The 15,696-nt window shown below is 38.6% G+C and overlaps 1 protein-coding gene across 1 annotated transcript in view; it reads left to right on the top strand.

Annotated features, from left to right (window-relative positions):
- The window catches only part of STAT4 (signal transducer and activator of transcription 4), a 40,273-nt gene extending 24,951 nt beyond the window's left edge, over positions 1–15,322 (top strand). The window contains exons 11-24 of the mRNA XM_058028208.1: positions 26–85; positions 892–909; positions 990–1,083; positions 2,002–2,046; positions 4,240–4,323; positions 4,592–4,690; positions 5,957–6,092; positions 7,481–7,533; positions 8,362–8,456; positions 9,000–9,136; positions 9,558–9,749; positions 10,949–11,015; positions 11,492–11,600; positions 13,731–15,322. Of these exons, the coding sequence (XP_057884191.1) occupies positions 26–85; positions 892–909; positions 990–1,083; positions 2,002–2,046; positions 4,240–4,323; positions 4,592–4,690; positions 5,957–6,092; positions 7,481–7,533; positions 8,362–8,456; positions 9,000–9,136; positions 9,558–9,749; positions 10,949–11,015; positions 11,492–11,600; positions 13,731–13,757 (1,216 nt within the window). The 3' untranslated portion in view covers positions 13,758–15,322. The remainder of the gene's footprint in view (positions 1–25; positions 86–891; positions 910–989; positions 1,084–2,001; positions 2,047–4,239; positions 4,324–4,591; positions 4,691–5,956; positions 6,093–7,480; positions 7,534–8,361; positions 8,457–8,999; positions 9,137–9,557; positions 9,750–10,948; positions 11,016–11,491; positions 11,601–13,730) is intronic.
- The last annotated feature ends 374 nt before the right edge of the window (positions 15,323–15,696 follow it).

Genomic DNA, 15,696 nt, shown 5'->3' with positions numbered 1-15,696 from the left:
CACTCTCTCATTTTCTGTTTTGAAGGTTGCTAATTAAATTGCCAGAGCTGAACTACCAGATCAGAGTGAAAGCAACTATTGACAAGTAAGAAACTTAAAAGTGAAGCTATTCTCTTACTCCCTACAGAGACAGCAGGTTTTTTTTTCAGTGGCTGCCCTATCTGATTTTTAAACTGCTTTTAAAAGGAAAAGGAAAAGAAAATTTTGAAAACCACCAGTGAAAAGATCATAGTAACAATTCTTTTTATGTGGAAGACTTCTTTTTTAAAAACAAAGCTGCTAAGTCTAATTGTTGGTTTCAAATTAGAGGCAAGAGGTCCATTTAAGATTTGTCTCAAGACAGAAAAAAATCCAGCAGACTGATACAGCAGCATTACACAAAAGCCTGAAATCAAACTATATTGCATTTATGGAATAGTTAGTTTTGAAATAGCTCTGAGCTCTCACAATGCAACATCCCCAGACCTAGGTACCAGCTACCTCCCTCCTTCTGCTTGTTGTGCTTCTGCAAGCCCCTAAAAACGACCTTGGCTGCATGGATGTAGATGTGGGCCCACAAGAAAAAGGAAAAAACTCCATGAGGAGGGAGCAAGAGAAGCCAAGGCTGTTTCTTTCTGAAGCCTTATACTTAAAAATAAATGGCAAGATAAAATACACTAAAATAAATAGCAAGATAAAATACACTACCTACATATGGCCAGATGCAAAAGTCCAAGTGGACAGTATGAATTTCAGTTCTTCAGTTTAAAAACTGTAACTGTAGGGTCAATACAAACCAACTTTGAGCAGGCAAAATCTACCATCTCAGATATGCTTCTCAGTACAAGTTCTGTCTTACACATTTACTGATTCACGACCCCTTTCCTCTTCCCCACCCCTCTTCTCTTTTAGGAATGTTTCAACTGTAAGGTAAGACAATAAAATATCATATTTATTAATTTTTTCCAATACACTGGTATTTGAGTCCATAACTGTCATGTCCTGTGCAGTAACCGTAGATTTGTTCTGTGTGGAACACATGTGAAAGCCATGAACATGGATGAGTCTGCAAATGGGAGCTTGTCAGTAGAATTTCGACATTTGGTAGGTTTGACACTTTTTTACTATGGTAAAAAACAGTACCTTTTTACTGTTGAGAGTAGAGAAATAAAAGATTCTTTAGAAACTCTGGAGGGAGAACTGTATTACTGTCAAGGCCGCACTCATTTTCTTTCTCTTTGTACAAAAAGATTACTCCTAGAACCTCTTTATGCCATTCTATACCACATCCATTCTCTAAAATAAGACTATACATTTTCACAGAAATGAGAAAGCAAATCCTAATTACCACCAGAAAAGGAAAGAGTAATCCTGCTGAATTAAAAAGCTTCACAGAAACTGAGTTTGGTTAAAAAAAACCTCAAACACCAAACCAACAACAGCAAAAAAATAAAAAACAAACCAAGCAGAAAAACCAAGCACACAGAACAAACAAACAAAAAACCTTAAACCACACCACAATTTTCTAGGGGAGATAGAATTGAATGCTTGAAATCTATCGGAAATTAATGCCTGTGATAAAGCCTCGTGAGAGACTAGAGCAGTGTTTGTGTAACTTCTCTGAGAGCCCAGTGACTCCTGCATTGTGACTAACATTCTCTTGCCTGTGGTAATTTTGGTGCTTAACCACAGATGCAGTGCATCAGTGTAGTTTTGCAAAAGGAGATTGAGATCGATGGTTTTAGCTTTTTTTTTTTTTTTTTGTGGGATACACTTGGCAAGCACCCTAATTAATGCTTGTTGCATTAACTTAGTTTCCTAAAAATTCTTTAAAAATATCAAAAGGCCCCTCACTGAATAGAATTTTCAATGTGCAGTGTCAGAGTCTTCATTAGACTTCATTTGCATATTGCAAATAAAATCTTATTATAACTAAGAACATCCTGGTTATAAATTATGTTCTTTATATGTACTTCTGTGTATAGTATCTCTGACATATAAATATTGCTTTGCTTTATACAGCAACCCAAAGAAATGAAAACAAGTGCTGGAAGCAAAGGAAATGAGGTTTGTGCATTTATTTTGCATGTTGTTTTTGCAAACTCTCACAAGTATTTCAGATTTGATTTTATTCAAGTCAAAGAGTTGTTATATTTTGAAATATATACTAAGTACAGGATCCAATAATTATGTGAGTATAAGTGTGATGAGAACTCTTTGGAATTACTCAAATTGTAATTCTGTGCCTGAAGTCTGTATATTGAAAAAGTTACAATAAAAGGTAGAGAGTAATATTCAAATGAGTGCATTCCACTCAAAGGTTACCTTTCTGGCCATTTAGACTTTGAAAAAAAAAAGAAAAAACCAAAACCAAATAAGCTTTTAAAGTTTTTTTTCTGTTGTTGAAATAATTGTTTCCTACAGGAAAAGTCCTTTAAATATATGTTCTGCTGGTCAGGTTCAGAGCTAAAGTCAGGGTGTCATTATCTTTATATCAAAGGGGTTTGCTGCCTCAGCCAGGATCAAAAATGTGTTTAATTTACTTGCACTTGTCCCAGCCTGGTCGTAGATTCCCCTCTCGTGGTGACTCTGTGTATGGCATGACAGCACTAAATCCAGCATAGCTGAGAGTAAAGTTGTTAAAAAACATATTTAAAAAACATATATAAAAATAAAATCATTCACATCACAGCCCAAATAGCTGTATTTATACAAGCACAAGAGTTATTTGCAGTATTCTTTAAGTACAAAGCAGAAGGTGCAATGAGCATGAGGAATTTGAGCAAAACCTAAAGCAGAAGATTCGTGTGCCCTTTTCACACACATTTCTGAACAGAACAACTCAGCACCCCATTAGCAAGACTGAAACTCAAGGCTCACCTCCCAGTTACTTTGCTGCTTACAAAATCACTGACACCACAACAAGCAAATGCAAAAATGTAGGTTAAGAAACGTTGGCAACTCCAGTTTTAGCAGCATTTTCCTCCCATTTCTACACATTGTGCCTTTAAAACTATATAAAGCTATCATAGGGCTGTGGAGAATTAGGACAGCTGGACTGTGACCTGGTTCACTGCTGATTTCCTCAACCAGAGCCTCACCTTGGCCAAGTCAGTCTGTGAAAATGGTTATTAGCAGAACAAGAGTTGGGATTTTCTTTGTTAACAGCAACTACAATGCTTTCAAAACTTGGTTTGTTATAGGGCGTTCAGTATGCTAAAAGTGTAGTTAAATATAACTGGCCTCATTAAGAAAAAAGTGGAAGTTTTCTATTTTAGATTTGTTCTTTCATGCAGATGTATCTTTTTGCCTAGGTGGTTTTTCCATGAGAAAAATCTGCTTCTGCAAAATCATAATGGGGGAAGAAGGGTTGTTTCACCAATCCTTATCAACTTTGTGTCAGAAATACAGGTTGAGCTGGATATTTCATCATGGGAAAGCATTTTGATTTGCAGTTTTTTATTTCTTTTTTTAAAAGAAAAGTCTGACAAAACAAATGCATGATGGGGAGGGAAAAGACCAACAACAAAGAAAACTGGAAAAGAACAAATATATTTTTATACTTTGAGTTCTGGGGATGGAAATGTATTTCAAGAAATCTGTTTCCTAAGAGGCAGAGATGTGGATCTTTGCAGAGCTATGCTGCTTTGTAATCAAAACAAACGCTAATACTACAAACTTTAATCAACAATGACAAACAGATTTTAGTGTTTTTCATCCAAGAAAAGCACGGGGTTTTAATACCAGATTTACTTCAGATTAATGATTTAGGCCTCTAGTCTTTCAACTAGAACCCACAGCAAACCTGGATGAAGGCCCATTTGTCATTAAAGCTGTGGCTATTTGCTTTGTTTCTGGTTTGTTTCTCCTTGAAGTTGAAGATCTCTGTTTAAAGTCCAATTGTCAATCAGTCAGGAAACTTTAGGAAAAGGAAAGTTGGAGGCAACCTTTATCGGACACACAAAATTATCTGTTAACTTCTTGTGTGCAAATTGTGTTTAAAAGTACCATTTCAGAAAAAGATAAAAGTCTAGAACAATATTAAAGGGTTCTTTTAGATTCATCAGAAAAAAATACCAGACTTCTGGACTAATTTAATGTCAGAGTTGAACAAATTGTTTCCTTCACTTCTTCTCCTGTTCTGCTTATATATTTGATATGAGGGTTTTTTTCCAAGTGTAACTTCAGCAGCTGGATCAGTAAACCAGTGTTAAATGCCAGCTGCGCACTCCCAGCTTTATAACCTGGTTATTCCCTCAGGGCCCTCACATGGTGACCGAGGAACTGCACTCCATCAGCTTTGAGACACAGGTCTGCCTGTATGGATTGACCATAAACTTGGAAGTGAGTATTTGGGACAGATTACCTGGGGCAGGAGAAGAAGGCATTTTCCAGCAGTTTATAGAAGTACAACTGTGCTGGGCCACACCACAGGTCTGCCTGTCCTCGGTGAGGCCCCCAGCAGTAACCACAAGCTGACACAAGATTTCCAGAGCTTCTGGAAAAGAAGCTGGTGCTTTGGGAAGAATGAGAGGCTAAAAACCCAAAGCACAGCACAGCACTAATACTTTCCTCAGCAGCATTTACACAGGGCATTCATTCTCTCCACCAGACCAGCTCTTTGCCTGTGGTGATGATTTCCAATGTCAGCCAACTGCCCAACGCATGGGCCTCCATTATTTGGTACAACCTGTCAACCAACGACCCTCAGGTAGGTCCTCAGTATGCAAATACTGACTTTCTGCATTTTCACATTTGTGTTATTATTATTGCAATTTCACATTTGTATTATTTACATTAAGTGTAAAAAAAAATGTATTTCCCTTTTGAACTGACCTCCTTTTTGTCACGTACACGGTTATCAACATCACACTTTATTGTTGTTCTCTTTATCTTTCTTTCCCTTCCCAGCTATAAAAACCACTTGCACCCTTAGCTTTTCTTTTTGCAGCCTGAAGCAGTAGTTCTTAAACTAAAGAAAGGTGACAGGCCTTCTCGACAACTTCTCTGACTTCACTAGTTTTAGTTTATCTTTGTCAGATGTAGCTGACTAAAACTAGACCTTGTTAGAAAATAATTCTATCCGTACAACTCCAGACCAGGAAAGCAGGCATATAGGTGAATCTGTAATGTACTTAAATGCTGCTTTTCCCCATGGATTTCATGGCAACTTGTGATTTCTGTGGAGAAGATTGTAAATGTTAAGAGCAACTTCTAGTGGCTCTAACCCTGAGCAAAGGCAGAATCATTCTTTCTAAGGCTCCAGCTGTCTCAGCACATATTTTAGATTCAGCCACTTTTGCTGTATTTGCAGGCTGTGGAACAGGACTGTCAGTGGCTCTCAGGCTTTCAGTTGGGGATTAGTGCAGTCACACAGATGCTCAGAGCAGGGAAAGGGGCAGACAATCTGCCATGGTGGCAGGCCAGCTGACCACCAGGCTGGACTGCATTATCACTCTGTGATACTCCAAAGAGTTTTTGCACAGTCCTCAGTATGTCCATTGTGTGTAGAATTAAAAAAAAAAAAAACACAACTGAAAAAACTAAGATAAGACAAATGATTCAACAGCACGTCACCATATCAGTATGTAATGGTTTAAAGTTTCCATGCACTAAACCTTAAAATATAATGATAATATCTAGATTTTTTTTTGACAGGATGGGAGCATATTGTCACTGCCTTTACACAGGACACTACCACACTACCAGAGGCATAGCAAGGCATTTTAACATCCAAGATGCACACAGAGAGTTTAGCTCTCTCTAGGAGTCTCACCCTACAACCCTGCTCAGGCACCCCACTGGACTTTTCTGGGTGCTGCAGGTGGGAGGGCCCACACGTTTGCCCCAGTGCTTCCCCACACACAGAGCTCACTTTCAACACTTCCAGATGCTGCTCGAGCACTTGCACCCTCCTCTTACAGCCTGATATGTATTTCATGGTTGCTATGTAAACAAAGCATTCATTCTGTTGCAGAATCTGTCTTTCTTCAACAACCCCCCTGCTGCCACTTTGAGCCAGCTCTTAGAAGTCCTGAGCTGGCAATTCTCATCATATGTTGGTCGTGGACTCAATTCTGAACAGCTCAACATGCTGGCAGAGAAACTTACAGGTAAGTGTGTAGAAATATACAGATTTTATTTTCTTTGAGGTTCTTATATTTGGTAGCTACAGGTAGGGACTTCAGGCACATGCTGTGGTTTAGCACCAGCTGACAACAAAGCCCCACACAGCCACCCACTCCCCCAGAGTGAGATGGGGAGAGAATTGGAGGGGTACAGTGAGAAAAGGGTAAAGTGAGACAGCTCATGAGTCAAGCTAAAGACAGTTTAGCACATAAAGCAAAAGCCACACGTGCACACAAGGCAAACAAGGAATTCATTCACTACCACCCATCTGCAGGCAAGTGTTCAGCCTGGAAATCCGGCTGGATTCATCACACAAAGGAGTTACTTGGGAAGACAGATGCCATCACCCCAAACATCCCCTCCTTCCTCCTCCTTACCCCTAAGTTTACATGCTGAGCATGTCACCATATGGTGCAGAATATCCTTTTGGCCAGTTAGGATCAGCTGTCCTAGCTGTGTCCTCTCCCAGCTTCCAGCACTCCCAGCCCCTTTGCTCATGGGAGGGTTGAGAGGCAGAAAAGACTTTCACTGTGTGTAAGCCCTGCTCAGAAAGAGCTAAACCATCCCTGTATTACCAACACTGTTTCCAGCACAAATCCAAAACACACTGGCTGCTGTGAAGAAAATGAACTCCACCCCAGCCAAAACCAGCAAGACATGACCTCCATTTCCAGAGCTGATGTCAAAAATGTCACAATGACATTTTTTCTTTGAAGAAAAGCAGGCATCAGCTTATTCTTTATCACAAAGTAATTCAACTTTCGAACTTCCAGGCTGCTCAACTGAAGGAAGAGGGCATCAAAGTCACACTGAACTGTGATGTTATTTTGCCTCCTTAACAATTATCTCATACATCTGAAATCAAAAGGAAGTATTTTTGCTTGCTTATGAGGTTTGGTTTGGGGTTTTTTCATTTTAAGTACCTATATTTGTGGGTCTGTTCATTTCTGGGGCCTCACCAGAGATGCTTCACTGGTGTCAGCACAGCAAAGAGGCCCTGTAACCTCAGCAAGATGAACTACTGAGTGCTCTGAGACCCAAGTGTGCCCCAGAAGGGAAAGGCCCTGGGAAAAGCTGAGAAGTAACATTTAGGCTAAAAACTGAAACTGAGCATGGAGTGTTGCAAAAACCAAGTCACAGGCTACTTTAGGCAAATATTTCCAAAACTATTATCACCTGCTTCAAAAGAATACAGAAAACCAGATCTACAGTCCCTTAGCATGCCCCTATCCCTCCCTCCCCAAGTCTGGATGGATTGTACTTCTCCCCTCACCCCCTACCCAACTATACAGATATCAAGCAATATCTATTTCATAACTTCAGAATAATACATGCCCCATTTGGGGGTTTTGGGGTTTTTTTCCTCTTTCAGGACAGCAAGTCAGTTACAATGATTATCAACTATCCTGGGCAAAGTTCTGCAAGGTACTGTGCCAAAAATAACACTAAACTCTTATTTCTCATAACATGCACAGCCATGCCTATCTTTGTTTCTCTGATGCTGCTGATAAGATTCCCACTTGCCATATGTGGGACTTTCAGCTCGGCATAATCACATCCCTTGTAAAAATTTAACTAGGAAAAAAACACTTTCAGAAGCACAAAGCTTCTGAAAGTGTTTTCAGAACACTTGAAACTGTTGGGATTGGGGATCTCCTTAATCATATTCCTACAGATATCAGAAACTGCCATTAGAGCGTGCCTTATATATTTCTGTATATGATCAACTGAAAGTCTTACCAAACATGCAATACATTTTTCATAGAGCATAAGTAAGATTTTTCAAAAGCTTAGTTTTGACCTAAATTCTTTCAAGACAGTCAATATATGCAATAACTTTGATGAGGAAGAGAGAATGTATTGATAAAGAAGGGTAAGCTCCTCTATTTCATATTAACTACATTATTTAAACATGTGCAGAACCTTGGAAGGAAGTTCAACTTTCTCATCTTCTTTTCACTCAAAATATAAATGTATAACTAGGAAGAAACCACAGATGTGATTTTTATTCTCCTTGAAAAATTAGGTGCTTCCAATGCATATCTTAAAAATCAGTTGGTTTTATGTCAGGTTGAAAGAGAGATGTTACTCAAAACCACAGCTCAAATTGTGATTCTCACTTGAGAAAAGTAGCTTAGTCTTAGGAAACTGAGAATAAACTGTCATGTGAACGTTGGGTAACATCACTCTCATGATTCTCCTCTCGGGTGTGTTGGTTTTGATTGTGTTTTGTGGTTGTTTTTTAACTGTTAGGAACATTTGCCTGGGAAGTGTTTTACCTTTTGGGTTTGGCTCGAAGCAATCTTGGACTTGATTAAAAAACACATTCTTCCCCTTTGGATTGATGGGTGAGCAACAAGGGAACTGTTGTAGATTGATCTCTCTCCACATTTTCTCTGTCCTTTACTCATCTCAGTTTTAGCCATGCAGAGGAGTATTTGCAATGAGTTTAACACTTCTGTCTCCCTTCTCCCATTCATAACTTTTGGAAATTGCTGTCAAAGGGAAGCAACATGGGAACTCGTAGAAATGCAGGTTTAGATCTATTCTTCAGTTCTGTCTGTGCAATCAAGTATTGGGATAAATTTCACCAGGCTTCATAGTACTTTGAGCTCAATGCCATATTCCATGTGTAATCACACAAAGTTTTGGTCATAATTCCCAAGCCTTATAAAGCTTTGTAACCAGGTTTTGAGCATCTGTATAAAGGTGGATTGTTCTGAGCAACCTGGTCTGGTGAAAGATGTCCCTGTCCATGGCAGGGGGTTTGGAACCAGGTGAACTTTAAGGTCCCTTCCAACCCAGGCCCTTCTATGATTCTACACATTGCACAGATCCAAGTTTGTATTTTTTCCCAAAAGTATACCCATGATTTTCTACTTTACCCTCAGGTACATAATGGGATTTGTAAGCAAAGAAAAGGAACGAATTCTGCTGAAAGACAAGACACCAGGAACATTCTTATTAAGGTTTAGTGAGAGCAATCTGGGTGGCATTACCTTTACTTGGGTGGATCAGCTAGAAAATGGTAAGTATAATTAAATTTTTTTAAAAACCAAGCCAACAACTAAATCAAAAGTAACCCAAACTCTGCAATAGACCTGCAATACAGGAGTCGAGTTTGGTTTGGTTTGAAAGTAAAATTCACATGTATCATGTCATAGTATGGTTTTGGACAGGATACAAATATCATAATTTCTCAAACACAAACCAAAACTCTGACATTCTACCTCTGAGCCCTTTATATTAACAAAACTCTCTATGAGGTGCACCTGCTAACTGCAGGCTTTAGATTTGTATCCAAATATGCAGAAATTAATTGTTGAAAGATACTAACGTAGCTAAGAACAGGTAAAGCCTGTACAAGTGTAAACCTCAAAAGAAATGCAAAAACGTGTTCCAGCTGCAGTTGCTCATCTGCAGGTTGTGTTTCCTTTGTGTTTTTGCAGGAGATGTAACATTTCATTCGGTGGAACCCTACAACAAAGGTCGCTTATCTGCCCTGCCGTTTGCTGACATACTGCGCGACTACAAAGTTATCATGGCAGACAACGTTCCTGAAAACCCCCTCAAGTACCTGTACCCAGATATCCCCAAAGATAAAGCCTTTGGCAAACACTACAGCTGTCAGCCAAGCGAAGGTTAGGCTCCACTTCTCTATTTACCCTTCCTGCACAGCAGCTGCAAAGTCAAGAGGCAGTTTGAGCACTGAGAAGAGATTAAGATGCCTCCTGTAATAGTCATCTTCAAGAGATCTGTTTAAACACGTGTCTGTCGTTTAGACAGCTTCATTTTGCAAATACATCCCTGGTCTTACAGGTTACAGTACAGGTGGTGACAATATTTAAAAGAAGCTAAGAAATGGATTTTTTTTTCTCTGACTGATGAATCACAAAATTCAGTGCTTGGGTGTTTAACAGAGAGGAAACTGAAAAGTCTGATTGTGTTACACTGTAGCGTACTGTCTCTTGCAATTCAAGAAAACTCAGTATTTCCCAAAAAACGTGGAAGCCCGATTTTGTTTCATTTCATGGAACAATGAAACCCTAAAACAAAGGTGGCTTATCTGCACCACCTTTTCCCAATATACTGCACAATTACCAAGTTGTTATGGCAGACAAAAGCCCCTGGCAACTGCACTGGAAAATGCAAAAAGGCCAAACATGGATGGTTCCAAATATGTTCAGGCCCACGTTCCTTTATGTCCAAGTTACAAGTCAGCTCATTTTTAGATAAAATTAATTCTTGCTTAAAGAAAGCCCTCAAAGCCTTTTTTTTAATAGATAAAACACATTCTTCTAGACTTTCAGTTTCAAAGGTTACAATTCCATTTGAACTCAAATTCCTACACAACTCAAAAATATTTGGAGGCTACAGTACTTTTCTCCCTCTTCATTTTAACTCTGTGGACTTTGCCTAATGCTCCAATCATCTAAAATCTTACATATATGCTTAATTTTGTGCAGAAGAATTGCAATTCAGAACACATTGCTGAAGCTGTATCTGTAGAGGCAGAGCTCCAAGCCTTTGCAGAACTGAAATCTGCAGGCTCAGAGTACCAAACTTAAAGAATTGCATATTTTTTTTTCAAGGCCAAACAAAATCTCTTTCATCAGTTGCACTATTATATTGCGTTTCATATCAAGGGAGCACAGGCAATTCTGTGACTAAGATCTGAACTCAAGGACTAATCTCAGAAATTCCTCTTACTTTCATGGCTACTTATTTATGCAGGGACTTTACAATTTATTATTGCCCGCACCACTTCAAGCAAGTAATCTATTTCAAATAGATAATACAATGACTAGACAATATTTAATTTCTCTACTCTTTATTCTAGTCTCAAAGCCCTCAGATGGAGGAGGGAAAGGTTATGTTCCTTCTGTATTTATCCCAGTCTCCAAAATGTAAGTATCCTCACAGATGTGCTACACTTTACCAGTTATTTTTATTTCATTTACATCCCATTTCTGAGTTTCCCCTGCCTCCTTTCCCCAAACTATTGGGAAATAGTTTTACAAGGACTGCTAAAGACAAGAAAGGGAAGTAAAGGACTTCACCTTCAGAGTGCTTTTTCCATTAATGGGGCAAACCATTTGTAAAAATTGCAGATTTTATGGTACTTTGATCCACTTTTCTTTCACTGACTCCTTTTTTTTCCCCAGCAGCTGGATGTTAGGGGCAAGGAAATAGGACAAACATGACTGAATCTCCTACATTTTTAAGTGTATATCAGATTGTTGCATGAGCTTACAGGGCCAGCAGCAAGCCTGAGTACAGGGTTAATAAACCTAAAAAACATTCATCATAGTCCACTGATATGCATAGAGGGATTCAAGTTTTTTCTTAGATTATTTTTGCCTTATTTTTTTTTTCTTTTTAGCTTAAATGACTCTACAGAGCCACATTCTCCATCAGATCTTCTTCCAATGTCTCCAAGCGTTTATGCTGTGCTGAGAGAACACCTGAGTCCCACAGCCATTGAAACTGCTGTAAGTTGTGAACTTTCCCATTCATAAGTAAATATTAAGCAAACAGGATACAGCACAGATGCTGCTTCATGAAAGGCTGCTTGTACAACTGTGAATCAGAGCTCTTTCATCACTTGCTGCATTACATGCTGAAACAATGGGGCAGATATTTCCTATTCTAAATGGTGCAGGATACTGCAAGCATCTTGAAAGCACTGGAATTGCCTGACATGCTGGGAAATGAATCATGAATGCCAGAACACAAAGATCCCAGAGTTCCTGCACAAATGAAGGCTTTACCCTGACAAATACATGCCACCTAGACTAATTCTATGGACAGCACAAAAGCCTGGACTTGCTCAGGGGAGCTGCCCAAGGAATATGATAATTTCCAATTTAGCAAACTTGCACAACTTTTTCACACTGCACGATTTTACATGAAGTTTCAAAGTACAAAATTAAAAGTCAACTAAAACAAAGATAGATATTACTTTTCTTTTTCAGCAAAGTAATATTATCTTAGTATATAGAAAGGTTAGGAAAATACTCCACGAACATAATATTTTTTTTAATTCTTCTTTTCCTTATTGACTAGAAATGATGTTCTGAATCATCATGGCTCAGAGTCCTTAGAACAATGATATATAGCCAGGTGGGAGTTTGTCCAGCAGATGTTTCTCAGCAAACACAACAGTGGTTTGGCTCTAGCAGCTTTAGAAGAAAATCATCTTTTTAACATTAGCCCTTAACTTTGTGTATGTTCAATGATTTATGATCTTAAAATGGTCATGTATTTAAAAGCCTGCCAACTCCCCTTCAAATGCCTCTCTGTAAACACTTCTCCTTACCCACAAACAGAACAAAACTAAACCAGAATCCTGATTGTCAGTAATTAGAAGTACAGTTAAACTTTATATACAAGTGGATGAGTTCTTTAATACAGCAACCTGAAAATCCACTCAAGAATAAGGTATCTTTTTTTTATTCTTCACATTTTTCTCCTATAGCACTTGTGACAAATTAGTTCTTTAGCTGAAAACTAAATAACCAGCCTGAATTAAAATTCTGCATTAAATCCAATCCAGGACATGTCCCCACTCATTTCTGTTTTGGTTTATAACATGTGGAAATAGTTCTGACCTCCCCAGCTGCACTTACGAACAACGCACGCATTTGCTTTCCTGAACTTTCGTCAGAGTAAAGAACAGTTGGATTCACTTTCAGTTAACATCAGCCTCCAAACATTTTTGGTTTCTTTTTGCATGCTCAGTAAATCTCAAACCAGCTCTATTCAGAGCTTCAAAATTAGCTGTGACCATGGCCATCGTTTAAGGTCAGAACCTGACAAAAAGAATGTGCCTGGCAGCAAACTGCAGTGTTAAATACAATTTTAAAGGTACCAAGACGAGTGGTTCAGTGCTGCTAGATGGTAAGTGATATTTCTGTAGGCTCTTATTAGAAAGTTCTGCTGGAAATTGCATGAGAAAAATAGTTTTAGAAGATTTTTAAACAATTCCTTCCATCCCTTTTCCATTCAATTTACCTTGCTAAATGGAAATGAGGAAAATAGGAAGATTTTGTCTTTATCAAACTCACACAACAATCTACCCTGCTGAAGAGCTGGCTGAGTATAGCAAGCAGATAATCTGCACTATTAAAGCAATACTTTTTCACCATGAAATGCCAATAAAAAAGCATTATGTGAGATACAGAAAACAAGAGTGCAATCTGCAGCAGGACAAAATATCCTACAACTGAGTAACTCAGTCTTAGCAAGATATACTTTCTGCAGTCTTGCTGAATTCCCTTCTATTCCCCCCCAATCCAGCTTCCCTTATCCATCAAAAGAACAAGACTCCAGGAAGAACCCTGCTATACATATCCACAGGCTTCAAGAACCACAAAGTTCATACAAAAATAAATACCATGCTTATTCTTACTGCAACAGTTTCCTACACAGCGTCTTGTAAAGAGCATTCCTCTATTTTATAAACAACTAGAAACAGGATTTTCAGATCCTTATCCGTTTGTATGACATTTTCAAAGTGACTCTGCAGTTACCTTGAGCCAGAGAAGCTTTCATCTGCATTATCTTTTGAATGAACAGCTGTGAGTGCCATGAGACTAATATTTTCCTTTTTCCCCTTCTAGCTGAGTTCTCCTTACTCAACTGACTGAAGTGCACATATTGGAAAAATCAGTAATTGTGTGAACATTGGATGGGTTAAAGAAGACATAATTTTTTTTTTCTGTCACCTCGAAAGTCAGCTTTTCTGGAAACCATTACATTATTCTTAGGCCTCTTTCAACAACACATAAACAAGGAATTTTCTCCCTAGGGATTCAAACAGCCTTTTGCAAGTCAGATTTGCTGTTGTCACTGAAAAAAGACCAAATCCTTTCTGGCTTGGGCATCATTTGACTTCAGTGGGGTCCCAGCAGACATAAATTTTACTTGCTAATTTAACTAATTTCCATAGAATTGCTGTAAATATGAGAGCATAAGAACAAAATGTTTTGCTTTTGAAGACAGCATATAAAGATAACTAAAGACAATGTGTTTGGAGAAATTAGGATTTATGATGTTAAATACTTTCTGCTTATTCATAATCTTATACACCACTGATTCAAATACTATTTCAAAGCAAAGCTTCTTGTTCCCCTGACTTGGAATATTGCAGAGGTATCTGGGGATTGCTTTTCTCCAAAGATGAATTGCCATCAGCATAGATTTTTATCTGACACCACAGCAGAAGTTGTGGAAGACAGGTAGGCGAGGCTGGGGAGAGAAGGGAGTTCCAGAAAGGAAGCAGACATAAAACTTGTGGTGTTAAAAAGGCTGTCTCCATTTCTCCACTGGAAGAGAGAGTTAGTAAAACTTCCCCTCTCACAAAATAGTTGCAGAAGTAAATCTGTTTGGGCAGGAGGCACTCAGATACCCCAGCAAGTACTGTCAGAAAGGCTACAAATAAAAAAAAACCCAATCTGACAGTTTGGATGCTAACTGGTCAATGGCAACAGGGAAGCAGTTTTAAAAAACATTTACTGAAAAGCTGCAGCATATGCTGACCACCTGGAAACTTGTGCTGTGTGACAGGATATTACATGTCACAGGCTCACTTAACAAGCAGGACAACTAGTTTTTGTAAAAACAGTAAATTGCCCTCTTCATTTTTCTTTCAGACATGTTTACTGCTGAGTTTGGGTTGTTTGGTTTTGTTGTTTTGGTTTTATTTCCCCCAGTGTTATCCCTAAAACCTCTGTTAATAGAATAATAAACAGGCAACTCCAAGGTCCCTGTATTTCACAAATGCAGGCTCGACCAAAATGCAAGCTTTGCCCACACATTGTTATTGCATGCAAAGCTCTTAAAACACAAACCCTTGAACATTTGCACCTTACAGCTTTCTCAAGCAGGTGTAAATGAGCCTTCTGTGATGAAAACAGGACCTCCTTGAATCAGTAAGACATAGATTTTACTTTCATTTCTCCTTTCACCCATGCTATTTAGGTTAGTTGAAAGTGAGTGAGCAGAAACAAAGTAATGAAATATTTTTGTGATACATGGAAGTGAATTTCAAAGAAACAGGCACATCTCTGTCCATTACACTGAGTGATTCAAAGCAAGCTGCATGTAAGTTCAGCAAGCATCATGTAGAAAATAAGAAAGAAGAGCAATTCTGTATATAGCTTGGTCATATCTGTAATTTATATAACCAGCATGAATAAAATCTGATTTTGGCTTCAGGCTGCATACCTGGACTCTGTGGATTTTTTCCAAGGCACAACAAAAACAGTCTTGCTGCCTTTTGGTTGACCTTAAACTGAGCTACAGACAGTAGCACAATTCCAAAGCAGGGAACATGACCTGCCTGACATCAGCTGTTGCATGCCCTTTCATTCTAACTTCTCACAATTTTAATACAAACAAAATGGGGGATACTTTTATTTTTGACCACCTCAAGTTCATGAGAAGTTCTGTAAGACAAGATCAGACATGGCATGAGAACCAGTCTGCTTTTTCTTTCTTTCCTGCTCTCCGTGCAAGGCAACCCTTCAAGACTCCCAAATATTAACCTCAGTATAAATGGAATATCTGAACAGCACCATGGACCAG

Source organism: Melospiza georgiana, chromosome 7 (genome assembly GCF_028018845.1).
Source record: "Melospiza georgiana isolate bMelGeo1 chromosome 7, bMelGeo1.pri, whole genome shotgun sequence".
NCBI classification, from domain to species: Eukaryota; Metazoa; Chordata; class Aves; order Passeriformes; family Passerellidae; genus Melospiza; species Melospiza georgiana.
This window is presented reverse-complemented; position numbering and strand designations above follow the sequence as displayed.